This window comes from Peromyscus maniculatus, chromosome 1, assembly GCF_049852395.1.
Source record: "Peromyscus maniculatus bairdii isolate BWxNUB_F1_BW_parent chromosome 1, HU_Pman_BW_mat_3.1, whole genome shotgun sequence".
Taxonomy (NCBI): Eukaryota; Metazoa; Chordata; class Mammalia; order Rodentia; family Cricetidae; genus Peromyscus; species Peromyscus maniculatus.
The window spans coordinates 161,492,585-161,518,948 of NC_134852.1; the positions used below are offsets into that span (position 1 = coordinate 161,492,585).

The 26,364-nt window shown below is 51.1% G+C and overlaps 3 protein-coding genes across 6 annotated transcripts; 2 read left to right on the plus strand and 1 right to left on the minus strand.

Annotated features, from left to right (window-relative positions):
• Positions 1–4,111: 4,111 nt before the first annotated feature.
• On the plus strand, positions 4,112–11,357 carry B3gat3 (beta-1,3-glucuronyltransferase 3). Its single transcript, XM_006995196.3, has 5 exons — positions 4,112–4,341; positions 5,794–5,968; positions 9,665–10,025; positions 10,205–10,495; positions 10,855–11,357. The coding sequence occupies exons 1-5, from the start codon at positions 4,260–4,262 to the stop codon at positions 10,951–10,953; spliced, it is 1,008 nt and encodes a 335-aa protein (XP_006995258.1). The 5' UTR covers positions 4,112–4,259; the 3' UTR covers positions 10,954–11,357.
• A 294-nt stretch (positions 11,358–11,651) lies between these two features.
• Positions 11,652–13,453, minus strand: Rom1 (retinal outer segment membrane protein 1). Its single transcript, XM_006995197.4, has 3 exons — positions 12,718–13,453; positions 12,087–12,333; positions 11,652–11,992 (listed from the first exon to the last, which is right to left on the minus strand). Exons 1-3 carry the CDS (start codon positions 13,305–13,307, stop codon positions 11,774–11,776), a joined length of 1,056 nt encoding a protein of 351 aa, XP_006995259.1. The 5' UTR covers positions 13,308–13,453; the 3' UTR covers positions 11,652–11,773.
• A 105-nt stretch (positions 13,454–13,558) lies between these two features.
• Eml3 (EMAP like 3) lies at positions 13,559–26,323 on the plus strand. Of its 4 annotated transcripts, none has more exons than XM_006995198.4 (22): positions 13,559–14,103; positions 14,928–15,099; positions 15,181–15,438; positions 15,533–15,646; positions 16,792–16,859; positions 17,002–17,125; positions 17,348–17,518; positions 17,684–17,753; positions 17,839–17,949; positions 18,338–18,433; positions 19,550–19,705; positions 19,845–19,986; positions 20,353–20,504; positions 20,586–20,711; positions 20,793–20,924; positions 22,692–22,759; positions 23,263–23,351; positions 23,423–23,520; positions 23,650–23,737; positions 25,304–25,402; positions 25,661–25,791; positions 25,881–26,323. In XM_006995198.4, the coding sequence occupies exons 1-22, from the start codon at positions 14,082–14,084 to the stop codon at positions 26,082–26,084; spliced, it is 2,691 nt and encodes an 896-aa protein (XP_006995260.1). In that variant the 5' UTR covers positions 13,559–14,081; the 3' UTR covers positions 26,085–26,323. The 4 variants fall into 4 exon arrangements, 3 of the variants coding, with proteins under 3 accessions (XP_006995260.1, XP_076415230.1, XP_076415222.1); XM_076559115.1 differs by having other exon boundaries at positions 13,559–13,685; XR_013047168.1 differs by having other exon boundaries at positions 13,563–14,103; positions 17,002–17,518; positions 23,263–23,340.
• Positions 26,324–26,364: the final 41 nt, after the last annotated feature.

Sequence of the window (26,364 nt, forward strand, 5' to 3'; positions counted from 1 at the left end):
GCCAGTCTGGTCTACAGAGTGAGATCCAGGACAGGCACCAAAACTACACAGAGAAACCCTGTCTCGAAAAACCAACCAACCAATCAACCAACCAACCAACCAAATAAATAAGTGAAAGGATGGTTCCCAAAGAACATGTAAAGTTAGTTAACCTCTGGCCTACACATATCACACATACCAGTTGTCATTTTTTGTTAGTTGTTTTTTGTTGTATATTGGTTGTGGGTTCAGGTTCACTCGTGTCCACGGAATCAAGACACAGAGGTACCCCAGATGATTCTAGCCTTTCCCAGCTGCAGGGGGGATCCGTCTCTACAGACTGGTCCACTGTAGCTTAGCAAAGAGTCCTTTTGTTCTCCAATTTACACTTTTAGCAAGTTAGTATTTGTACCCCAGCATCTCTCATCTGAGCTCCCCAAAGGGACAATGCCAAACGCAAACCCTCAGTTAAGGAATATCACAGTTTTCCAGATTGATCCTCAATCAAATTGGCATAGGCTTTGCACCTTTGGAAACTCTCAGACAAGATTCACATAGAAGGCACCCAGAGACAAAAGGTAGCAATCAGAAAAGGCTAACACTCTAGAGTCAAACCAGCTGTAGCTCTGTGGGAATTCTAACATTTTTGTGTCTTGTCCCCGGCTCCTCCCCACCCCCCCTACATGGTTTCTCTGTGTAGCCTTGGCTGTCCTGAAACCATCTCTGTAGACCAGACTGGCCTTGAACTCACAGAGATTTGCCTGCTTCTGCCTCCTGAGGACTGGGATCAGAGGTGTGCACTACCACCATCTGGCCTCAGTTGTCATGTTTTTTTCTTTTCCTTTTATTTTATTTTACAATACCATTCAGTTCTACATATCAGCCACGGGTTCCCCTGTTCTCCCACCCCCTCCCCTTACCCCCAACCCACCCCCCATTCCCACCTTCTCCAGGGCAAAGACTCCCCCGAGGACTGCGATCAACCTGGTAGACTCAGTCCAGGCAGGTCCAGTCCCCTCCTCCCAGACTGAGCCAAGTGTCCCTGCATAAGCTCCAGGTTTCAAACAGCCAACTCATGCAATGAGCACAGGACTCGGTCCCACTGCCTAGTTGACTCCCAAACTGATCAGGCCAATCAACTGTCTTACCTATTTAGAGGACCTGATCCAGCTGGGGGCCCCTCAGCCTTTGGTTCATAGTTCATGTGTTTCCATTCATTTGGCTATTTTTTTTTCAATAATTGAGTAAAACCGAAATTTATTATAAGCCACAGTCGTCCTAGGAACCTCCATGCTATATATATAGCCTCCATGGTTCTATGGGTTGTGGTCTGATTGTTCTTTATTTTATATCTAGAATCCACTTATGAGTGAGTACATACCATGACTGTCTTTCTGGGTTTGGGTTACCTCACTCAGGATGATTTTTTCTAGTTCCATCCATTTGCCTGCAAATTTCATGCTTTCATTGTTTTTCTCTGCTGAGTAGTACTCCATTGTGTATATGTACCACATTTTTTTCATCCATTCTTCCGTTGACGAGCATCTAGGTTGTTTCCAGGTTCTGGCTATTACAAATAGTGCTGCTATGAACATAGCTGAGCATGTATCTTTATGGTATGAATCAGCATTCCTTGGGTATATGCCCAAGAGTGGGATGGCTGGGTCTTGAGGTAGTTCCATCCCTAATTTTCTGAGAAACTGCCATACTGATTTCCACAGTGGTTGTACAAGTTTACATTCCCACCAACAGTGGAGGAGAGTTCCCTTTGCTCCACATCCTCTCCAACATTGACTGTCATTGGTGTTTTTGATCGTTGCCATTCTGACAGGTGTAAGGTGGTATCTCAGAGTCGTTTTGATTTGCATTTCTCTGATGATTAAGGATGTTGAGCATTTCTTTAAATGTCTTTCAGCCATTTGTGATTCTTGTTTTGTGAATTCTCTGTTTAGCTCTTTAGCCCATTTTTTAATTGGATTGTTCAGTATTTTGATGTCTAGTTTCCTGAGTTCTTTATATACTGTGGAGATCAATCCTCTGTCAGATGTGGGGTTGGTGAAGATCTTTTCCCATTCTGTTGGCTGTCTTTTTGTCTTATTGACTGTGTCTTTTGCCCTGCAAAAGCTTCTCAATTTCGAGAGGTCCCATTTATTAATTGTTGTGCTCAGGGTCTGTGCTGTTGGTGTTTTATTTAGGAAATGGTCTCCGGTGCCAATGCGTTCAAGAGTGCTTCCTACTTTCTTTTCTATTAAGTTTAGTGTAACCGGATTTATGTTCAGGTCTTTGATCCACTTGGACTTGAGTTTTGTGCATGGTGACAGATATGGATCTATTTGTAATCTTTTACATATTGAGATCCAGTTATGCAGTTGTCATGTTTTAAAGTGGGTTAATAAATGGTGATCAGAGCTAATGGTGTCTCTTTGGATGGAAACCAAAATACAAGGCCAGATGTTCTCATCAAAAGGCTATTTATTTTTAGCTAATAGCACTTTTAAACTTACTTTTTTTTTTTGTTGTTGTTGGGAGAATTCCTACAGAGCTGCAGCCGGTTTGATTCCAGAGTATTATAATACACCTAGTATTAGCATCTGCCTTTTGTGATTGCTACCTCCTGTCTCCAGGACCTTCTGTTTGAAGTCTTATCTGAGAGTTTCAAAGCCCATGCAAACCTGATTTAGGGACAACCCAGAAAGCTGTGGTGTTCCTTTCCTGAGAATTTGCATTTGGCATTATCCCATTGGAGGGCTTAGATGAGAGGTTTTGGTATATGGAATTGCTAAACAATACAAGAGCTCTTTGCTAAATGTCAGTAGTTCAGTCCAGAGAGACGGATCTTCTGAAGCTGGAAAAGGCTCTGTGCCTTCCTTCCACAGACCCGAATGAACACACACCCAATATACAACACCCTTTTTTTGGGGGGAGGAGCATTTCCAGACAGTTTCTCTGTAATATTTCCAGTCATCCTGGAACTCACTTTGTAGAGTGGCCTGGTGTGGGTCTCACAGAGATCCTCCTGCCTCTTCCAAGTGCTGGAAATAAAGATGTGTGCCACCATGCTCAACCCAAGACAGGATTTTGATATGTACCCCACTGGCTTTGAGCACCTGGTCCTTTATCCCATAGCCTCCCAAGTGCTGGGATTACAGATATGCATCACTACACTCAGCCTTTAAAAACTGGTTTGCATTGCTGGGGACCTGACCTATGGAAAATGCTCTACCAGCATTTAAAATATCCTCCTGTTAGTTGAACTTGCTAGGAAGGAGCTTCTACTCATCTGTTCTGGAGACAGGTAGAAAGATTACCTGAGTCAGAAGTTCAAGACCATCCTAGACAACAGACCCTTTCAGATATAGGGGGGAAGGGGGGATGGACAACGGACGACGACTTTGCAGGCAGGTAGCAGTTCGAGTCCTAAGACTACTATGCATGTTGTAGGCTAGTCTGGGCTACATGTCTCAAAACTGTAGGTGGCTTTTTCTTTGGGCTGCCAGTTCACAAAAAACAACATGGAGACTTACTAACTATAAAAGGTCAGCCTTAGCCGGGCAGTGGTGGTGCACGCCTTAATCCCAGCCCTTGGGAGGCAGCGGCAGGCAGATCTCTGAGTTCGAGGCCAGCCTGGGCTACAGATTGAGTTCTAGGAAAGGCTCCAAAGCTACGCAGAGAAAACTGTCTCGAAAAACAAAAACAACAACAAAAAGGCGTGTGCCACAACGCCCAGCCCAAGGAAGACAATTTTTGGTTGGGAGGCACCATAACACATGAGCTGTTATGTTAAAGGGTAGGAAGACTGAGAACCACTGGAACAGACCCAGCTGAACTGGACTGGCACCTGGCAGGCCACAGATTTCATTCATTGGTTGAACAAGTATTGAATGGCTGTTTCTTTGAACATCCAGCTCCGGGTGCCGAGGCTGAAGGATGAATGGGTGTCTAGAAAACCCAAGGCAAGGGGCGGGACTTGTTCTCAATTTCGAGCTAGGTCCCACGTGCTCCTATCAAGGTGCTGACAGCCGGCGATGAACGCCAGACGCAGCGGACGTGGCGTCATCGCCCTGGTTGGCCTACCAGGAGGGGGGGCCGGAAGTCACCTTGGGGAGGGGCGCCACTGGCCGGAAGTGGTCCCGGGTGGCGCTCAGAGACCCAGGTTCTCGAAAAACTACAAGGGGAGGGCGGGGAAGGCGGGCGGGGCGGGGCCCGCGGGAGGGCCGAGGGGCGGGCGGACCTGTCCCTGCCGGGCCCCGGCGGACCCCGCCTGCCCCGGCGGCGCGGCCATGAAGCTGAAGCTGAAGAACGTGTTTCTTGCCTACTTCCTGGTGTCGATCGCTGGCCTCCTCTACGCGCTGGTGCAGCTCGGTGAGCGGGGCGGGGCGGGGTGCGGAGGGCCGGCCCTAGACAGGGGTGAGCCCCGCAGACGGCTGCTTCCCGCTCGGCCGTCGGGACAGCTCTCGGTGGTCCAGGTCTGGACCCCTCCGTGGCCTGCAGCTCCACGGGTGCCAGTCAGGCCGCGAGTCACCCCCCCGCCGCCGCCGCCGCGCAACCCGCTCCGCACCCTCCCCTCTCTGCCTCTCAGACTCGCGGGCTGACAGGTTTTTGAGAATCCTATGATCGTTCTCCCTCAAGCTCTTGACCTCCGGTGCTTTTTTCCCCCAAGATCATCTATTTCTCATCCTTCAGGTTTTAGACCAGATGTCACCGCAGAGAGGACTTCTCTGACCACTTTAGCTCAAGTAACCCTTATTAGTCCCAATTCCTTTTTAATTCATTTCCTAAGTGGCTCATTATCGCAATTTGTAATGACTTTATTATTCTCTGCTTTATCTTTTTTTTTTTTTTTTTTTTAATAAATCGAGACAGGGTTTCCCTGGCTGTCCTGGATCTCGCTCTGTAGACCACGCTGGCCTCGAACTTATGGAGATCTACCTTCCTCTGCCTCCCGAGTGCTGAGTGCTGGGATTAAAGGCGTGTGTGCGCTGGTGCCCCCCCCCCCGCCCCCCGTTCTTTGATTTATCTTAAAGCAGGGTTTCCCAGGAGTATTCAGTAAATGTTTATCCAGTGGTGGGATCAGTGAATTTACTGACAAGTCAGTGGTCACACGATCATAGAGCAGTTTGAATCCAGCGTTTTATCCGGGAACTTGGTAAATGTTTTTTAGGTAGTGCTATTACATGAGCCTCGAGCGGTTCAGACTTCTCTATTCCTATTGGTCTAGAAGGTAAAATTAGTATCATAGGTAGAAAGACTGGCAGATAATTAACCCAGTGTCTAAGTTAAAATAGTAGCAGGTCTGAAGGTGTAGCGCAATAATAGAGCACCAGCAGGTTCGAGACCCTGGGTTGGAGCCTCAGCAGAGAGAAAAAAAAAAGTGACAGATAGACTTGATTAACAAGGAAGAGTTGAACCAAGTGATAGTGATGCATGCCTTTAATCCCAGCAGTGAGTTCGAGGCCACCCTGGTCTACAGAGCTAGTTCCAGGATAGCCAAGGCTACACAGAGAAACCTGTCTCAAACAACAAAGAAAGAGTTGAATATAGTGGCCCACTATTTGGAAAACAGGCCAATGGGTTAAGGATCTGAGGCCAACTTGGGGCCATATAGCAAGACCCTATCTTCAAACAACAGTATAAGAAAGATAGAGTGCCATGCTAAAAAAAAAAAAAAAAAAAAAAAAAAAAAAAAACAGGTTAAAAGGGAAGCCCTGTACTGGCTAAGAGTTAGAAAGATTTTGGCTCTGGGTTACTGAACTGCTTACTGTCTTGTGGTTCTCTGCCCAATTCCCACTCCCTGTTGGTGCTTTCTGGGACCAGGCCAGCCATGTGACTGCCTCCCTCCACTGAGAGCGGCCGCTGAGCAGCTTCGACAGAAGGACCTGAGGATTTCCCAGTTGCAAGCTGATCTCCATCGCCCACCCCCTGTCCCAGCCCAGCCCCCTGAACCTGAGGCTCTGCCTACAATCTATGTCATTACCCCAACCTATGCCAGGTACGGCTCTGGTATACCCAAGAGGTCTGCATTTACCGAGAAGACGGGTTAATGATGAATTTGGGGAGGCATTGAACTGGGGTGCGATCCTTAAACTAGAGTTTGCAAAATGTTATGATAAATGGTTTAGCTTTATTCAGATTTGTGGGAGAATTTTTTTTCTACAAAAAAATAGGAAGTAGATTACCTTACTGCTACCTCCCCACCCACCCCCAGGTCAGTCAGGGTTTCTCAGTGTAGCCCCTGCCTGTCCTGGAACTAGCTCTGAAGACCAGGCTGGCCTCTAACTCATAGAGATCTGCCTGTGTCTGCCTCCCGGAGTGCTGGGTTTAAAGGCATGAGCAGCCTCCACCACCACTAGCTCTGGGTTACTGCTAAACTTTAAGATAGGACAATAAAGTTTGAAAGAATATTTGAGCTTGGCAATGAATTAACTCCTCTAAGAAACTTCTTGGTTAGAAAGTTCTAACATTTTGATTAGATCCAGGTGTGGTAGTTGACATCTGTAATCCTAGCACTTGACAGACTGATGACTACTGGTTTGCACCCATCCTGAACTACAGAGTAAGACTCTGTCTCAGAACAAACAAGCCCACAAACAAAAAATACCCAACAACAAAAACAAACAAGAACTCCTGAGTAGATTAAAAACCCGGGGCTAAGCAGGTCCAGGGGGACAATACTGGCTTAGCATTCACTAGGCCCTGACAGCAGTGATCCCCAGCAGCAGGTTGTAGAAACTGCCTTTTTTTTTTTTTTTTTTTTTTAAGCCAGGGACTGTGCTGGATGATTGATGCTTTTTTTTTTTTAAGTCAAAATCTTGTTTTAGTATTGATTAAACCAATTTAAGAGTATAGTTTGGGATCTGCAGCCAACAAATCCTGTTATCATGCTTTCCTGGACTCAGCTGACTGACCTACCTAGTGAGGCAACTGTGGACGCCTTCACATACACTTACACATTCCACCAACTCCCTGAGCATTGAACCAGTAATAAGGAAACCCAGAAGAGGCAAACCACACCACATATTCCTAGTGCTTTCTTTAAAATAATTTCAGGTTGTTGGGCATTTCAAAATTAACTGAATAGCTGGGCAGGGGTGGTGAGCATCTTTAATCCTAGTACTTGGAAGGCAGAGGTTGGAGGATCTATGGTACTTCCAGGTCAGCCAGGGCTCCACATCCTGTCTCAAAATGAAAAAACAAATTATTTTCTTATCTGGAGAAAAATGACCAGGATTTCCTTTTTTTTTTTTTTTTTTTTTTTTTTTAGTCAGGGTTTCCTTGTATAGCTGTGGCTGTTCTGGAACTTGCTTTGTAGACCAGGCTGGCCTCAAACTCAGAGATCTGCCTGCCTCTGCCTCCCAACTGCTGGGATTAAAGGTCTGCACCACTGTACCACTGCCCAGCCCTTATTTTTATTTTTGGAAACAATGTCTCACTATGTAGCCATGGTTGGCCTGGAACTTGCTATGTAGACCTGGCTGGTTCTTGAACATATATGTCTTTGCCTTCCACGATCCAATTGGTTAAAATAAATTAGGGTTTGTTACCTTGTTTACTTATTTACTCTTTATTTTTATATTTTTTATTTATTTATTTTTTGGTTTTTGGTTTTTCAAGACAGGGTTTCTCTGTGTAGCTTTGCACCTTTCCTGGAACTCACTTGGTAGACCAGGCTGGCCTCTAACTCACAGAGATCCGCCTGCCTCTGCCTCCAGAGTGCTGGGATTAAAGGTGTGCGCCACACCGCCTGGCTTACTTCTTATTTTATGTGTATATGTTCCTGCCTGAGGATATGTATGTGCACTGAGAGTGTGCAGGTACCACAAAGGCCAGAAGAGGGCGGCAGGTCCCCTGGAACTGCAGTTACAGGTAGTTGTGAGATGATGTGGGTGCTGGGAATGGTTCTCTGTAAGACCATCAAGTTCTCTTAACTGTTTCTCCAGCTCTCTCTCTCTCTCTTTTTTTCCTTTCTCTTTTTTAATTTTGAGATAGGGTCTCACACTGACTGGCCTGCTTACTATGTAGACTAACCTATCTATACTCACAGAGATCTGCCTGCTTCTGCCTCCTGAATGCTAGGACTAAAAGTGTGTGCCACCACAGCCAGCCTATCTTGTTTTTCTAAAATATACCTTTGTCTGGGATGTATAACTTTGGCTGAGTGCTTGCTTAGCATGTGCAAGGCCTTGGGTTTAATCCCTAACCCTGAAATAAATAAATAATATTGTTGCCAGGGATGATGACATACTTATAACCTCAGAATTCAAATGGAGCCAAGAAAATTGTTGCCTTTGAGGCTAACTTGGGCTTCATTGTGAGACTGTCTAAAAGCCAAAATATTTATAAGACTTACAAAAAAAAATTTAAACAACAACAACAAACAAACAAAACAAAAACAAAAAACCCAAACAAACAAAAAAACTTATAAAGTTGGCCAGGTGGGGGCTGGAGAGATGGCTCAGAGGTTAAGAGCACTGGCTGCTCTTCCAGAGGCCCTGAGTTCAATTCCCAGCAACCACATGGTGGCTCACAACCATCTGTAATGAGATCTGGTGCCCTTATCTGGCCTGCAGGGACACATGCAGGCAGAACACTGTATATGTAATAAATAAATACATCTAAAAAAAAAAAAAAAGTTGGCCAGGTGGTTGGTGGCACATGCCTTTAATCCCAGCACTCAGGAGGCAGAGGCAGGCGGATCTCTGTGAGTTTGAGGCCAGCCTGGGCTACAGAGTGAGTTCCAGGAAAGGCGAAAAGCTACACAGAGAAACCCTGTCTCGAAAAAACAAAACAAAACAAAAACCTTATAAAGCATTATAAAGTATCCATCTAATTTTATTTTTATTAGTTTGTTACTGGTAATTGAACTGCATACAGGCTAGGCAAATATGTGCTAGCCTTAGACTCCAAAGAGATCTGCTTGCCTCTACCTCCCAAGTGCTGGGATTAAAGGTATGCATCACTATGCTCATCTTCTTTTTTATTTTATTTTATTTTTTTATTTTTGGCTTTTCAAGACAAGGTTTCTCTGTGTAGCCTTGCCTACACAGAGATCTGCCTGCCTCTGCCTCCCAAGTGCTGGGATTAAAAGTGTGTGCCACCACTGCCCGGCTTATGCCCATCTTCTTAATCCAGTTTTATTCCTGAGTTAACTTGATGCTCAGATTAAGCCATTTCCCAAAGTATTTCACTTGATAAAAACCGAGCATGCAGGGTATGGCATCCCAGTACTGGGAGGCAGGGATAGGAGGAGCAGGAATTCAAGATTGTCCTCACCAGCATGTGGAGTTTGAGGCTAGCCTAACAACATAAGACCCTGTATCAAAAACCAGAACAAAGTACATTATTCAAACCCAGGTCCATTTGATTCCAAATCATGTGCCCTATAGTCTTGCCCCAGCCTGAGTCCTGAGGTTGAAGTGGGTGCTGACATGGTCTGGAAAGGCAGGGCAGGTGAACATCTGCATGAAATTGACACTCAAGGAAGAGGGAGACAACTTGGCAGTCTCTTGATACTTTTTTGAGTACATGAAGCCCTGGGTCTGTCCTAAATAACACATGCAGAGCTTGGGCACTGGTGGAGGAGGAAAAGCCAGGGGAGATGCTAACAGTGGCCAGGAGCAGTGGTCATCCTAAGTGCTGTGGACCAAGGTTGCCTGGCCCCTTCCTTCCTGCATCTCTCCCCCTGCAGGCTGGTACAGAAGGCAGAGCTGGTGCGGCTGTCCCAGACCCTGAGCCTGGTGCCCCGTCTACACTGGTTGCTGGTGGAGGATGCTGAGAGCCCTACCCCGCTGGTCTCGGGGCTGCTGGCTGCCTCTGGTCTTCTCTTCACACACCTAGCTGTCCTAACCCCCAAGGCTCAGCGGCTTAGGGAAGGCGAGCCAGGATGGGTTCGGCCCCGAGGCGTAGAACAGCGCAACAAGGCCCTGGACTGGCTCCGAGGCAGAGGGGGTGCTGTTGGGGGGGAGAAAGACCCGCCACCACCAGGGACCCAGGGAGTCGTGTATTTTGCTGATGATGACAACACCTACAGCCGGGAGCTCTTTAAGGAGGTGAGCCCTGGGATAAGAGAGGGAAAGAGGCCGAGAACACCAGCTCCCTTCTTTACCTTGCTTACCAGTGGTGGTGTAGGCTGCTGGGTGAAGATGGGGGACAGTATGGGAGAGGTGTCAATGAACCAAGTGCTTCTTTCTCTGGGCCACCACTCTGTTTCTTCTCTCATCTCCATTAGATGCGTTGGACTCGTGGTGTCTCAGTGTGGCCTGTGGGGCTGGTGGGCGGCCTGCGATTTGAGGGTCCTCAGGTACAGGATGGCCGGGTTGTGGGTTTCCACACAGCATGGGAACCCAACAGGCCCTTTCCCCTGGATATGGCGGGATTTGCTGTTGCCCTGCCCTTGCTGTTGGCTAAGCCCAATGCCCAGTTTGATGCTACTGCACCCCGGGGCCACCTGGAGAGTAGTCTCCTGAGCCATCTTGTGGAACCCAAGGACCTGGAGCCACGGGCTGCCAACTGTACTCAGGTGAGAGGATGGAGAGACTGGCTCCGGGATGAGCAGTTAACGGGAGAAGTGGGGACGGGCGTTTGAACCAGGAGAGACCCTCCAGACCTCTGTTGAAAAGACGACTGAGTCAAGGCAGGGCTCCTGCCACTGTATCTTACAGACTTCCCGAACTCGTGTGTATATCAGAAGGTCAAGGAACAAAGCCCCATTTTAGAGGCAGTGAAATTCCCCCACCCCCATACGTCATAGATTATATACCAACTCTGAATGTAGAGGGCGGGGGCTGGTGGAATCCACTCTAGATCACATACTCCAGGGCCCTGGGCATGGCTGGGCCCTGGGCATGGCTGGTCCTGACCCTAAACCTTCCTTCACAGGTACTAGTATGGCACACACGGACAGAGAAACCTAAGATGAAGCAGGAGGAGCAGCTGCAGCGGCAGGGCCAGGGCTCAGACCCAGCCATTGAGGTGTGATTGATGGCAGCCTCACCCTGACTTCTACCTTATTTTAGGCACATACCTTGTGGGACTGGGCTCCAGGCCAGCCCAGGATGTGGTTTTTTTAAAAGACCTGACCCCTCAGAACCAGAGGCAGCCCCTCCAACCACAGGGTGTGGCCCAGCTGCTTCCCTCCCCTCCCCCAGCCTGCCCTGTGGCACTGCCCACAAGCTGGGGACAAGCAGCTGTTGTATGGAGCCAGGTCAGCCCCATCTGGGGTGGAGCAGGACAGATGGACTCAGGAGGGAGGGTGCCTGAGGGAACTGGGTAACTTATTGGGGACAAGCATGCACTGGGGGCTAGAGGAGCTGGGCTGGACCCTCCCCACCTGAGCATGCCGATCCCCTTCCTACCTCTAGAATAAAGAATCTCAACCTGGAGGGCTTCGTGTCTCCCTTCACTTGGCAAATCTTGCTGCTCTCTAATCCCAAGAGAGACAGGCAGCCCGTTCCTACACAGGCTGGCTCCTTCTCTGCACAGACATAGTCCTCCAGGCCCCATCCCCTAGACAAGAGAAAGAGCAGTGGCTTCCATCCAAAAACTTTATTGTAGCATCTGTACACTAGAAACAGTCTCCAGTCCTTGGGTGTCTCTTTCCTGTCACTCTGATCTAGTCTCAATCTTGGTGGTTTTGGCTGCAAAGGCTGGGCTCCAGGACACCTGGACTCCTCCTCATTCCGGTCTGTCTCTGACTGCTCTAGCTCCTGTAATCCCAGGACCTCTCCTTCCCCAGCCCGAGTAAAGAATTGTACATTTTCCATATTTGTCCAACCCCCCGCCCCCCAACTTCAGGTTACTAGGCCTCAGGTAGAACCTCCTTGGGAGGTTCCTCTTCTGGTGGGGCCTCCTCAGGCGCTGGCTTGTGGGCGACCCCTCCCTGTAGCCATGCAGTTTTCAGTATGTCTCTCAGCCCGCCGGGAAAAAGATATCCCTGGGCCTCTCCTTCCCCGTCAATGACTCCTCCAAGCCCCTCCAGCGCTGTCTGCAGATACCGCAAGCCAAGGAGCACTAGAGCCTGAGGGGAAGGAAGCAAGTGGAGAGACGGTGGTCAGTGGACTTGGGACCCCAGGGCTGAAAGTGGAAGGAGGCGGGGCCCTTGACGGACTGACCTGCAGCAGGAAGGTGACAGCCAGCATGCTTCCCAGTGTGCCCGACAAACCCTGCAGGTGCCCTAGCAGCACCTCATGGCACCCTTGGGCCCAGAGGTTTAGGTTGGGCTGCCGAGGATCGAAGAGTGGATGGGCATAGGGGTCCGAGAGTTGGCTTTGCAGGCAAGGCCTGGGTGAGTGGGGGTTGCAGCAGGAGAAGGGGACTCCATCAATCAGGTATAGACCTTCCACATTGCTCTGAATCCGGCTGTAAGGGCATAGGCAATATAGTTACATGGCTGCAGACAGAGGCCTAGAGGAGCAGCTGAGGGCAGAGGCAGTTGAAAAAAAATTACTGTAAAACATCTACTGAGTGCTTTACTATCCAAGCATGCTTAATTTATCTCCACAACTCTGTAAGATAGGAGCTTATCTGGAAGATAAAGACAGGTATAGTTATCTCCATTTTACAGATGAGGAATGGGTCCAGAGTGGTTTGGCAACATGCCCTGGACAGCACAGATGATAAATAGAAGAGTTGTAATCCATTCTCTCAGCCACTCTGCTCTATTTATTGCATGTCTGAGTGAGAATTTCAAGACAAAGGAGGGAGTCTAGGGAGAAGGAAGAGAAAAGCAAATCAATCACTCACTCAACCACATCTTGGTCGCTGGGGTCCAGGTAACGGTTGCTGACCCATTGGACACCAAACCAATCCTTGTAGCCATGGCGTCCGCAGCAGTGGTACCTCAGCTGCAACTCATCCATCAGTCGCTTGGCCTGACAATGTCCAGGCACCTCTGTGTCCTTGTAGTGAACCAAGGCAGCCTCCAGGCCCTCCTCCAATCCTTGGTGCAGACTTAGAGGCAAAACGAGAGTTAGCCCCAAGGCAAGGGCCAGCAATCCCCCGCCTGCAGCAGTGCCAGCCGCCAGCAGCGGACTCAGGACCCCTCGCCAGGGAGGGTATCGAGCTGCATCCAGACTCGCCCGGCTGGCTCCTGCGCCCCCTAGTCCTGTGCCTAGAGCCACGGCTCCTGCTGCCAGGGCAGTCTGGGGCAGGGCAGGGAATGAACAAGAGGGAGCCAGAAAGGTGCCAAGGTGCCACAGCTGTACCAGGAGGTGCCCACTACAGAGGAGGGTGAGGCCACCGGCCAGTGCCAGCAGCCAGGAGAGGAGCCAGAGCCCCTGCGCCAGACGGATACGGGGTTGGAGGGGCAGCACCACGGGCAGCACCGGCGCCATCTCCCATCTCTGCCCAAGGGAGTGAGGAGCCGTCGGGGCTTGGGGTTGGCTGGGGCAGGCAGGATGCTGACTCAGCCCAGCCTGGCTTCAGCAGGGCTAATGCCATCCTGACCCCAATACCCTGGGCATCCTCCCACTTCAGCCTTAATAACCCTCTGCTAGCCCCAATTCAGGATGCCTTAGTCGTGCCCTTTAGGAAAGGCCCCGCCCCCAGGCAGAAGGCCCATTTCGTGACCCCGCCCTGGCCTTTCGCGGAAGTGAGAGTTTGGTACGCCCGGCTCCGGGTGTAGAGACCCAGACCTCAGGCCCTGGGTCCCTTCCCAAGTCCTCTGGGAGCCTGGGGCCCGGAAGCCCGGCTTGAGCCTAGCTGGGTGAGAGGTCAGCCGGGTGTCCCCGCCCCCGGCCAGACCCTCGGGGGGCCCGGACAGGGAAGGGTTACCTGGCGGCCCGCCCCCCCCCTCCGGCCCGCCCCCCTCCCGCGCTTGCTGGCGACTCCCGGTCCCGCGCCTGTTTGTGCTGCGGCGCTGGGGCTCGGGTCGGCCCTGTCACTGCACTCCGGGGAGCCCACCCCGGGAGAGTAGCAGGCCCCAGTTCCACAGCGCCCCCTCCAAGCCTTGTCCCCCGCGCCCAACAGCGCCCCCCGGGGGTGGCACGGCATCCCTCCGCGCGCGCGCCCGGGGTGCTTCCTTCCCCTCTCCCCAGCCATGGCCCCCGCGGCTTAGACGCCTCGGCCGCCGTCGCCGCCGCCGCCGCTCGGAGTAACGCGGGGGCCGGATGGACGGGGCTGCGGGGCCCGGTGAGTATGGGGCGGGGCGGGCGGCGTGGCCCGGATTCCGGGAGCGCCAGCCCGACGGGCGCTGCCAGTGCTGGACGGCTGTCTAGTGGCGTGCTCGCGTGCTCTTACACCCCAGGGGCTCTGAGCATCCTCCTCAGTTCTTCAGGTTGTCCGACTCTAGTTCCTAATAACCTCCTACTGTCACTTCGGACTTCCTTAATGTCATTTTACTCCTTGGTTCTCTTAAGTTTCCCTGACCACTGTGTCACTCTGGGCCTCTTCCCCGGGAATTCCGGCTCTTTTTATTTCGGACTGCCACAGTTACATTGGGATGTACACTGTAACTGCTCTCCGCGGATACTCTGTATCGTCACCAGATCTCGTTTCTTACACCCTGGCCCCTCAGTCTGACTTGACTGGCCTGTTCACTTTCTAGCTTGTTGACTGCGCTTGCATTTGGTAGAGACTTGCATTTGCTGGTGGGATGAGAGGGCTGTAGTTCCTCACCAGTTTTGCGCTTGCCATCTCTCTCTGGCTCCCACGTACCTCGGCAGTATTCCATACCGCCCCACCCCCCACTCCGCCCGGGTACTCCATGGTACTCCCTGTCTTTCCGGAGGCTGGGGTAGCAGCAGGAAGGCAGCTTTGCCAGGCTCACTGCATGCCCTGCTGGGAGGAAGCCCTTGATCCTCTACCATCCGTCTTTCCCCCTCTGGATAAGCCTCCAATCTTTGGACTGCTTGAAAGGGGGAAGTCCTATTGGGTTGTAAAGTTGGGCAGGAGGACAGAACTCCCTTAATCTCCCAGGTAGTGGCACTTTTCTGAGTGTTTTTGCCCTTCTCCAGGTGAGGGCCCTGCTCATGAGACCCTGCAGACCTTGAGCCAGAGGCTTCGGGTGCAGGAAGAAGAGATGGAACTGGTCAAGGCAGCCCTGGCAGAAGCCCTTCGCCTGCTGCGCCTGCATGGCTCCTCCGCCTCCCTGCAGGGCTCTGGCACACCAGCTCCAACCCGGGACAGGTAAGCATGTCGGCACGCTCGGCTCGGTCCTCCTTCCTGGGAACTTGGGGGCATCTCCTTGATCTGCTGTCTGCCCTGCAGCACTCCAGCTCCCCCGGGACTGCCACCTACATGCAGCCCTTCCTTGGTGAGCCGAGGCACCCAGACAGAGGGACAGTTGGAGATGGAGCCATCCTCTGAACCCCCTGGCCTGAGCAATGGGCCTCCAGCTCTTCAGGGGGGCAGCGAAGAGCCTAGTGGGACCCAGTCTGAAGGAGGATGCAGCAGCAGCAGCGGTGCAGGCTCTCCGGGCCCCCCAGGGGTCCTTAGGCCTCTGCAGCCCCTCCAGCGGTCTGACACGTGGGTGCCCTCTGCTGGAAGCGGAGAGGGGCGGGAAGTCCGGGCAGCGGGACTATAGGGCTTGGCTTTTCACTTTTTCATTCTGCCCCACCAGGCCTCGAAGAAATTCCTCCTCCTCCTCCTCCCCCTCAGAGCGGCCCAGGCAGAAACTCTCCAGGAAGGCAGCTTCCTCGGCCAACCTGCTTTTGCGGTCAGGGAGCACAGAGAGGTGGGTCAGCCTTCCCTTCTCCCTTTAGCTTGCTGTACCCCAGGCTCGGTTTCTTGACTTTCTCCATTCCTGGGTGGGGTGGGTGACCTCATTACCCAACAGGAAGAAAGAAACAAAGCATTCCTTGGTACTCCTGCAGTGTTCTGGGCACTGTGCTAAAACTCTCCTCCATGGCATTTAGGCCCTGTAACAGATTTGCTGAGTAGGTGGTCCCTTGTGCTCTCCATTAACCAGGTGAAGCAGGCTCAGAGAGGGCAATCAGTTGCCTGAGGTCACACAGCCAAGCTCGGAACCCAATTTTTCCTGATTCTAGTTCTGCTAACCTTTTCATATCACAACATACCTTTCAAAATTCTAGGAGCTCTTTTTATTTACTTGGTTGAGACAGGTTCTCACACTGTAGCCTAGGTTGGCCTAGAATTCACTTTGTTGCCCAGGTTGGCCTAAAAGGCATGGTAGTCCTCCTTTCTTGGCCTCTGGAGTGCTGGGAGGAGACCTGGCAGCCCTGGTGATTTTCACAGATGGCTGTTGGCAGAGTGTCAGCCGATCCCCCTCTCCCTGCAAAGTCCTGCCACTCCTGGACCACAAGGGGACATCCCAGAGCCAGGAAGTGTTGTCTGAGTGGACCTGGAGGTCCACTCTAGCCTTGTCCTTTCTCGGCGTCTACTTCGTTCTCTGAAGAGCTATTCTCAGCTTATCATCCAGTGACAGTGGCCTCTGGAATCCACTCGTCATTTTCCTTTTGGGAGATTTTGCCTACCTCCCAGATTCCTGAAAGGCAGGACTGGTGTACACTCTGGTTTCACTTTGGCCCCATTTTACAAATATGGGAATAAAAGGGTTGCTAGAGGCCTAGAAGAAAGGGCGCAGGCTATGTGTGTCATGGTCCTGTTCTCTCATCTTTACATTGCCTTCTCTTTCTTCTCCCCTTTTCTCCCCCATCTCTTTCCTTCTTTTCTCTCTCCTCTCACTTCTTCATTTCCTTCTCTTTCTTTCTTTGGAACTAAAAGTCCCCGTCTCTCTGGTGCCCTTTGCTCTGACAGCAACCCCACACCAGCAGGCTGACTGCTGTCAGTATCTTGCCCCTCCCATCTCAGGTGTTGGGACTCGATCCTAGTCTTTACACTTTTACCTCTTCCCAATAGCCGTGGGAGCAAAGACCCCCTCTCCAGCCCTGGGGGTCCTGGATCTCGGAGGAGCAATTATAATTTGGGTATGTACAGGAGGAACTTAGACCATGGAATTAGGGTTTGGGCTATAGCCCTAGGAGCCACTTTGGGGGATCTGCCAGGTATGGTGGGTATGTTGCTGTGGCCTTCCGGAAGGGAGGCTTACTTCTCTGCTTGTCTCTGTAGAAGGCATTTCAGTGAAGATGTTCCTTCGTGGCCGCCCCATCACCATGTACATTCCATCTGGCATCCGAAGTCTTGAGGAGCTGCCCAGTGGCCCACCCCCGGAGACCCTCAGCCTTGACTGGGTGTATCCTAACCCCTCCAGTTCCCTGGGAACCACCCCTTCCCACTATGGGTCCCCCTTCCTTCTTGACAGTTTCTTGCTGTGTCCGTGGGGTCAAGGAGTCCTCCGAGTCATTCCATGCCACGCTGCTGTGGATGGTAATGCCGAGCAGAACTTCGCCATGCTTCACTCTTTCTCCTCCTGTCTTTGGTCTGGCCCTTTCCTTGACCGTGGTCCCCAACACAGTTATGGGTACAGGGGCCGTGACTCTCGCTCTAATCTGTTTGTGCTGCGCTCTGGGGAGGTGGTCTACTTTATTGCCTGTGTAGTGGTGCTGTACCGGCCTGGGGGAGGCCCCGGGGGCCCTGGAGGTGGCGGCCAGAGACATTACCGGGGTCATACAGACTGCGTTCGATGGTGAGGGTCTTGGGGTTTGGGGCTGGTGGGCTTGACAGGAAGAGGGTCTGGCTGGGGGTGGGAGGGCAGAAAGGACAATTGCCCCGCTGCTGCTTAAGCAAGGTGAAGGTGTCTTGGGTGGTCTCGAGAGACCCCCTTTCCTCGCGTTCTCCTCCCTCCACTCAGCCTTGCTGTGCACCCTGATGGTGTTCGTGTAGCCTCAGGACAGACAGCTGGAGTAGACAAGGATGGGAAGGTAAGGTCAAGTCCGAATATCAAGCGGCCAGGAGGACCTTCCAAACCAGCTTTCTTCACAGTTCTGATCCCTTCTCTTCCACTAGCCCTTGCAGCCTGTGGTTCACATCTGGGACTCAGAGACGCTTCTAAAGCTGCAGGAGATTGGACTGGGTGCCTTTGAACGTGGTGTGGGGGCCTTGGCCTTTTCAGCAGTGGTGAGCTGGGCACAAAGCTTCTAGACCCTTGTTGGTTTGTTTGTTTTTTTAGGCAGGGTCTCATGTACCTTAGGCTGGCCTCTAACTCAATGTATAGGCGAGGGTGTCTTTGAACTCTTGATCCTTTTGGCTCTAGCCTCTTCCCACCAACTGTTACAGGCATATGCCACCATGTCTGGCTAGATCCTTCTTCTTGCTTATGATACCATTCTTTCATTTTACCAGGAAGCCTGGGGGAAGTTCTGGTGTCCTGGGATCATCCAGCTAGTTCTCCTGAGAAAGAGATACCTGTCAACTTCTTTTGCTTTCCCAGCTGTGATAGAACCTCTGTCTAATGTTGGGAATGTCCAGGCCTCTAGAGCTCATAGTGTTGTGTCCCCATCCTCAGGATCAGGGCGCTTTTCTTTGTGTTGTGGATGATTCCAATGAGCACATGCTGTCAGTGTGGGATTGCAACCGGGGAGTGAAGCTGGCTGAGATCAAGGTGAGGAGCCTAGATGGCCTAATGGTTTCCGAATCTTGGGTAGGGTAGGAATGGTGGAATGCAGACAGTTCCAGACTTACTTATGCATACACTTCCTTTCTGACAAGGGTAAAGCTCTCAGTTCTCTCAGCTTTTGTTTCTTAATCTGTGAGTTGGTAACTACAGAAGTTCTAACAGGGAATATAGTTTTTAGGGGGTCATGTTTTCTTTCTTTGCAATGTTGAGGGTCAAACCAGGGCCTTGAGTCCTCCAGGCAAGCATTCTACCACTGCCCTACACCTCCAGCCTTCTACCAGAGTCTTGAAGGAAGAATTATCCTGGGGCCTCTGGGCTATTGCAGACCAGCCGGCAGGATGCAGATTGAGTTAGAGTAGACTTCGGTGGCACAAGCCTGTAATATCAGTTACTCCGAAGACAGCGTGAGGAAAGCGGGCCGGGGAGATAGCCCAATAGTCGAGTGTTTACCTAGCACACACAAGGCCCTAAGTTCAATCCATCTCAGTACTGCACTGCAAATAAATTGAAGAGTCAAGAGCTGGGTGTAGTGGTTCATGCCTGTAATTCCAGCACTTGAAAAGCTGAAGTAGGTTCACTGAGAGTTCTAGGCCAGGCTGGTCTATAGAGTAAGAAGTTGTCTCAACAAACAAAGACAAATTAAAAAAAAAAAAAAAAAAAAGCCACTTGTGGTGGTGCATACCTGTAAACTTAGCACTTGGAGATAGGAGGATCAGGAGTTTAGGGTTTATCCTCAGCCGTCTACATTGGCAGTTCCAGGACTGCCAGAGGTACATGAGACTGTCACAAGAAACAAAACAAAATGCTGGGCAGCTGTGGTGGCGCACACCTTTAATCCCAGTACTTGGGAGGCAGAGGCAGGCAGATCTCTGAATTTGAGGCCAGCCTGGTCTACAGAGCGAGATCCAGGACATCCAGGGCTACACTGAGGAACCCTGTCTCTTAAGAACAAAGCAGCAACCGCTACCACCAAAAACAAAACAACAACAACAACAAATAATAATAATAATAATAATAATAATAATAATAAACTGAAGCATCAAAGACAGTAAAGGTGCTGGGGGCTTGGGGTGGCTGAACCAAGTGTCTTCCTTTCTTCAGAGTACAAATGACTCAGTCCTGGCTGTTGGCTTCAGCCCTCGTGACAGCAGCTGTATTGTTACCAGTGGAAAATCTCATGTTCACTTTTGGAACTGGAGTGGTGGAGCAGGGGTTCCTGGGAATGGGACCCTCGCCCGGAAACAGGGTGTTTTTGGGGTGAGGTGTGGATGGGTGAGGTGGTGGGGAGGGGGTGGGACTGAGTACTGTAGGCTCTAATGTGCCCCAGCACCCCCAACTGTCCTGTGACATCTGGTCTTTGCCTTTCACTTTGACCTCTGACCTCTGCCCACTCCAGAAATACAAGAAACCCAAGTTTATCCCTTGCTTTGTGTTCCTCCCTGATGGGAACATTCTTACTGGAGACTCCGAGGGGAACATTCTCACTTGGGGGCGAAGTGTCTCTGATTCCAAGACCCCAGGCAGGGGTGGGGCCAAAGGTATGTGGCTGGGGACAGCATCGAGGATGTTTGTATCTCAGAAATTCTGTGGGAGGGAACAGAGCAGAAAGTTTCCCCTATTTTCACTTTGCAGACTGATGAACTCTCTCGGTGGGGCCTAGTCTAGAAGGGTGGGGAGCCAGACGATAAAGGAGAAAAGGCTGGGGATTTGGGTTTGTCAGATCTCAGGTGCAAAGTTCCGTTTCGCCAATATTACTGTGAGCTGACTTGGCAGTCACTAAGCTTGGAGTCTTCTGTAGGTGCTCAGTAACTGGAAGTTACCCTGGGTTGTGATGGTCTGAGCTGCCCCCCTCCCTACTTCTCCAAACTCTTAAGAGCATGACTGACCTAAGGCTTTACCAACAGAGACCTACACAATTGTGGCCCAGGCCCACGCCCATGAAGGGTCCATCTTTGCCCTGTGTCTCCGACGGGATGGGACAGTGCTTAGTGGCGGTGGGCGGGACCGACGGCTGGTGCAGTGGGGGCCTGGGTTGGTGGCCCTCCAGGAGGCTGAGGTGAGAGCTGGGCTGGGGCAGGGAAGGGGGCGGGGAGGAGAATGGTCAGGGGGCTTTTGACATTCTGCTGTTACTCTGTAGATCCCAGAACACTTCGGAGCTGTGAGGGCCATCGCAGAAGGACTTGGTTCCGAGCTGCTGGTGGGGACCACGAAGAACGCGCTACTGAGGGGAGATCTGGCTCAGGGCTTCTCCCCTGTTATTCAGGTTGGGGAACCGAAAGCCAGGGGAAGCAGTAGGGAAGGGAGCTGGGGCAGAGCAGTGGGGACAAACTGTGTTCTGCTGCAGGGCCACACTGATGAGCTGTGGGGACTGTGTACACATCCCTCCCAGAACCGCTTCCTCACCTGTGGCCATGACCGGCAGCTCTGCCTGTGGGATGGGGAAGGCCATGCACTGGCCTGGAGCATGGACTTAAAGGTAGAGTCAGCTGCCCTTGGCCCACCGTGCTACCGCTGTCCTTATTCCCTGACATTGCCTTCCCTTCCACATCTGGAACACCCAGTTGTGTTGTGGTTATCGGCTATTCAAATACAAACGCTGGACAGACTGGTGAGAGTGAGGCTGTGCTAGCTGGGCACTGCTGTTGCCCCAGGCCTCATCTTGGTTCAGCAGCTAAATAGTTCGTCTGTAGCACAGCTAAGTGGCTTGAGTGTCTTTCCCTTACTAGGGTCCAAGAGACCTGTCTAGCCCAGGTCTCCCACACCTCATCTTCTCTGGCTGCCTTGGAAGGACCCTTTGAAGTTACTAAGATGACAAGGTGTCCACCCAACTTCCCTAACTAGAAAGCCATCTCTTTTTTATTGAACTTAATTTTTTAAAAGATTTATTTACTTATTATGTACAGTGTTTTGCCAGCATATATGCCACATGCCAGAAGAGGGCACCAGATCTCATTACAGATGGTTGTTAGCCACCATGTGGTTGCTGGGAATTAAACTCAGGACCTCTGAAAGAGGAGCCAGTGCTCTTAACCTCTGAGTCATCTCTCCAGCCCCTAAACTTTATTTATTTATTTAAGATTTATTTGCCAGGCGGTGGTGGCACACGCCTTTAATCCCAGCACTTGGGAGGCAGAGGCAGGAGGATCTTTGTGAGTTTGAGGCCAGCCTGGTCTACAGAGTGAGATCCAGGAAAGGCTCCAAAGCTACACAGAGAAACCCTGTCTCAAAACAAACAAACAAACAAAAACAAAAAAGATTTATTTATTTATTATGTATACAGTGTTCTGCTTGCATGCCAGAAGAGGGCACCAGATCTCATTACAGATGGTTGTGAGCCACCATGTGTTTGCTGGGAATTGAACTCAGGACCTCTGGAAGAGGAGCCAGTGCTCTTAACCTCTGAGCCATCTCTCCAGCCCCCCTACACTTTATTTTTTATTTATTTAATTTTTTTTCTCTTTTGAAACAGTGTTTCTCTCTGTATAGCTTTAGAGCCTGTCCTGGATCTCACTCTGTAGCCCAGGCTGGCCTCGAACTCACAGAGATCCACCTGGCTCTGCCTCCTGAGTGCTGGGATTAAAGGCGTGCACCACCACTGCCTGGTCTAAATTTTAGGTTTTTATTTTATTTTATTTTACAATACCATTCAGTTCTACATAACAGCCACAGATTCCCTTGTCCTCCCCCTTCCTGCCCCCTCCCCTTCCCCCGAGTATACCCCCCATTCCCACCTCCTGCAGGGCAAAGCCTCCCCCCAGGACTGAGATTGACCTGATAGACTCAGTCTAGGCAGGTCCAGTCCCCTCCTCCCAGATTGAGCCAAGCGTTCCTGCATAAGCTCCAGGTTTCAAACAGCCAACTCATGCAACGAGCCCAGGACCTGGTACCACTGCCTGGATGCCTCCCAAACAGATCAAGCCAATCAACTGTCTCACCTATTCAGAGGGCCTGATCCAGTTGGGGGCCCCTCAGCCTTTGGTTCATAGTTCATGTGTTTCCATTCATTTGGCTATTTAAATTTTAGTTTTAATACATATTTAATACATATTTTGGGTGTGATCCAGACCTTTTCCTCCCCCACTCCCGGGCCCCTGTCCTCTACATGCTCACGCCTCTGTATTTCCCCTTGCACCTCCATCCTGTGTGTTCTACTGCCCTCCCATCCCTGTCCCTTGAAGCCTGTCCCCTGCCTCATGGGCCCCTTAAAAAGGCATTTTCCTGAATTTCCCTTCTCTCTCCTCAGGAGACAGGTCTGTGTGCTGACTTCCACCCAAGTGGGGCAGTGGTGGTTGTAGGACTGAACACAGGGAGGTGAGAGGACACCACATCTCCTAGGAAGAAAGGCAGGGGGTCGGGGAAGGGCTCTTGGTAACAGGGGAGGAAGAGGTGACCAAGACGCACTTAAGTGTTGAACCCCACCTTTTGTGTTTGGGCTTCTCTGTCGCCCAGGCCTTCCTCAGCTAGGCTCTTGAGTCTGTCATCCGGGATGGGGAAGCAGTGGGGCCGGGAGGAGTGGATGTGGGGGGGCAAACAGGGAAGTGACAGGCTCACCAACTCCACAGAGTTTTTGCGGTAGGCCTGGCCTGCAGTTTCCGACTTCTTTTCCAGGAGGCCTCAGAAACCCTCCCTCAGCTCCTGTCTGCCCTTAGCCTCTTCCCATTCCCCAGTTTAAGAGTGCAATGGTGGCCTCTCTCGAGACATGACAGCCTTTCTGAGGTTCTCTGTCTCATGGAGTACCCTAACTCCCTGCTCAGGTCTCCCTGCGGGTGGGCTCACATCCTGCCCTCTCACTTCCCTCCTTTCTTCCCTTTCAGGTGGTTGGTTTTGGACACAGAGACCAAAGAGATTGTGTCTGATGTCACTGATGGCAATGAACAGCTCTCAGTTGTCCGGTATAGCCCAGGTGGGAGCCACCCCCACCCTGGACTTGGGTCCTGCTCTGGCTCTTCTGTGTCTGAATAACTCTCTTTGTAGATGGGTTGTACCTGGCTATTGGTTCCCATGACAACATGATCTACATCTATAGCGTTTCCAGTTGTGGTACTAAGTCCAGCCGCTTTGGCAGATGTATGGTAAGGATGCTAGAGTAGAAGGTGGGATGTGTTAATTGTGCCCAGAGATGGGGGTCTGACGCATTAAGGGCTAGTCTGGGGATGGGAAATGGTAGCTGTCTTGTCAAATTCTTGACTCTTGTTCCCCAGGGGCACTCCAGTTTTATCACTCACCTTGACTGGTCCAAGGATGGGAATTTCATCATGTCCAATTCTGGGGACTATGAGATTCTTTACTGTGAGTGGCGGGGTGATGGGGATAATTGAAATGTGTTTTGTTTGTATCAGGCTGGCCTGGAATTCTCTATGTGGCCCATGCTGCCTTTAATTTGTCACCCTCCTAGTTATGTCTCCTAAGTGACTACAGATGTGGGTGCTGATAGGAGGCTTCTAGTCAGGGGGGATGATGGAATTAGAGGAGCATCTAGCAGAGGGGCTGATATGAAGGTGCGATGGAGTTGGAATTATACACATAGGAGAGATCCTGTGACTAGGTAAAGTACAGTTTCACACAATGTCTTCTTTCCACAAGAACTTAAGGGGGGGTTGAAAAAAAAATGGGCCAGGTTTGGTGGCACACGCCTTTAATCCCTGAACTTGGGAGGCAGAGGCAGGCAGATGGATCTCAATGAGTTCAAGGCCAGCCTGATCTACATAGTGAGTTCCAGGCTAGCCAAGGTGACTTAGCAAGACTGTCTCAAAAAAACAAAACAAAACAAAAAACAGCAGCAACAACAACAAAACAAGCCAGGCAGTGATGGCGCACGCCTTTAACTCAGGAGGCAGAGCCAGGTGGATCTCTGTCAGTTTGAGGCCAGCATGGTCCACAGAGCGAGCTACAGGACAGGCACCAAAGCTACACAGAGAGACCCTGCCTCAAAAAACCAAAAAAAACCCAAACCAAACCAAAAAGCCCTGGCTGTGGGGGCACGTACCTTTAATCCCAGCACTAGCAGGCAGATCTCTGAGTTTGAGGCTAGCCTGGTCTACAGTGTGAGTTCCAGGACAGCCAAGGCTACAAAGAGAAACCCTGACTCAAAAAACCAAAAAACAAAACAACACCCTCCCCCAAAATACCCCCCCCCCAAAAAAAAAACAAAGGGAAAGGAACGATGCAGTAAGAAAAGGTTGTCTTAGTACAGATTCCCCAGCAAGTGTGGTGGGGCTCACTTATTTAGGAAGGAAAAACTGATGGGAAGCTGTTAGAACTTTATCCAGAGGATGAGGCAGGAGGGTGGAGAGTTCCAGGTTTGTCTAGGCTAGACTCTCTTTTCAAGACAAGGTTTCCTCTACATTTCCCTGGCTGTCCTAGAACTTGCTTTGTAGACCAGAGTGGTCTGGAACTCAGAGATCAGTCTGCCTCTCGAGTGCTGGGATTAAAGGCATGTGCCACCATGCCAGACTTAGACAATCTTTCTTTTTCTTTTCTTTTTTACTTTCTTGTTTTTTGAGACAGGGTTTCCGTGTAGCTTTGGAGCCTGTCCTGGCCTTGAACTCAAAGAGATTTCTTTTCTTTTGAGACAGGTTTGTGTGTGTGTGTGGCCTTGGCACTTGGCTATCCTAGAACTAGCTCTGTAAACCAGGCTCGAACTCACAGAGATCCACTGCCTCTGCTCCTGAGTGCTGGAATTAAAGGTGTGCACCACCACCACCTGGCTGGGCTTAGACTGTCTTAAAGCCAAACCAAATCAAACAACTTCAGTGGGAACTTAGGAAGCACATAGTGAGGTTCATAATGGATGGTTGGCCACACCTGTGATCAGGTCCGTTCCCAACTGAGCTGGCTGGGGAAATTTCTACCTAGGGGACGTGGCTGGAGGCTGCAAACTACTAAGGAATCGCTATGAGAGCAGAGACCGGGAGTGGGCTACCTACACCTGTGTGCTTGGCTTCCACGTCTATGGTGAGCAGTGAAGCCAGCATGCAGAACCCTTTAGGAGGGCTGGGGAAAACAAGGTGGAACCAGTTCTGGGATCAGAATGCTGGGTGTGTGTCATGTGTGGCAGGGTGGGCATCAGAGCGGCAAATCCAGGCCAAGAGATCCCTTTGGACCTTGGGACTGGGAAGGATTGTCTAGAGTTCAGTGGCAGCCTGGAAACACTGTACACTGCAGCTCTAGGTTGTGGGGAAGCGACTTGGCTGAGGCTACCTGTTTTGTTAGGTGTGTGGCCTGATGGCTCTGACGGGACAGACATCAACTCCCTTTGCCGCTCCCACAATGAACGTGTGGTGGCTGTAGCGGACGACTTCTGCAAAGTACACCTTTTTCAGTATCCGTGCGCTCGAGCCAAGGTGAGGTCTTAGGGGGACCACTGGGCCCAGGTGGGTAGGCATGCGACCGTGCCACTGCTGCCACTGTACTTTTTTTTTTTCTGATCCAGGCGCCAAGTCGTATGTATTCAGGCCACGGCAGCCATGTGACTAGCGTCCGGTTCACGCACGACGACTCATACCTCGTCTCCCTAGGTGGCAAGGATGCCAGCATCTTTCAGTGGCGAGTGTTGGGCGCTGGGGGCTCTGGGCCGGCTCCTGCCACGCCTTCTAGAACTCCCTCTCTGTCCCCAGCCTCCTCCCTGGACGTGTGATCAATGCTGGATGGTCTTGTCTCTCTGGAACTGTGGCCTTGCCCCGCCTTGGCCAAAACCCCTAGGACCAAGGGCAGCCCTTTTTCTGGGTTGGCTTTTTCTTTGACTTCAGTACATTCACAATTGCGCATTTTCCCATAGGGGCGAAGCGCCCCATTGCACACGCGATAACGACTCGCTGGCTGAGCCGGGCAACCCCAGCTCTGACTCTCTTTGCCTGGTGAGGGGCAATAAAATGGAAAAAAAAAAGTCAATGCCTGATGCTTTTGTGGAGTGCGGC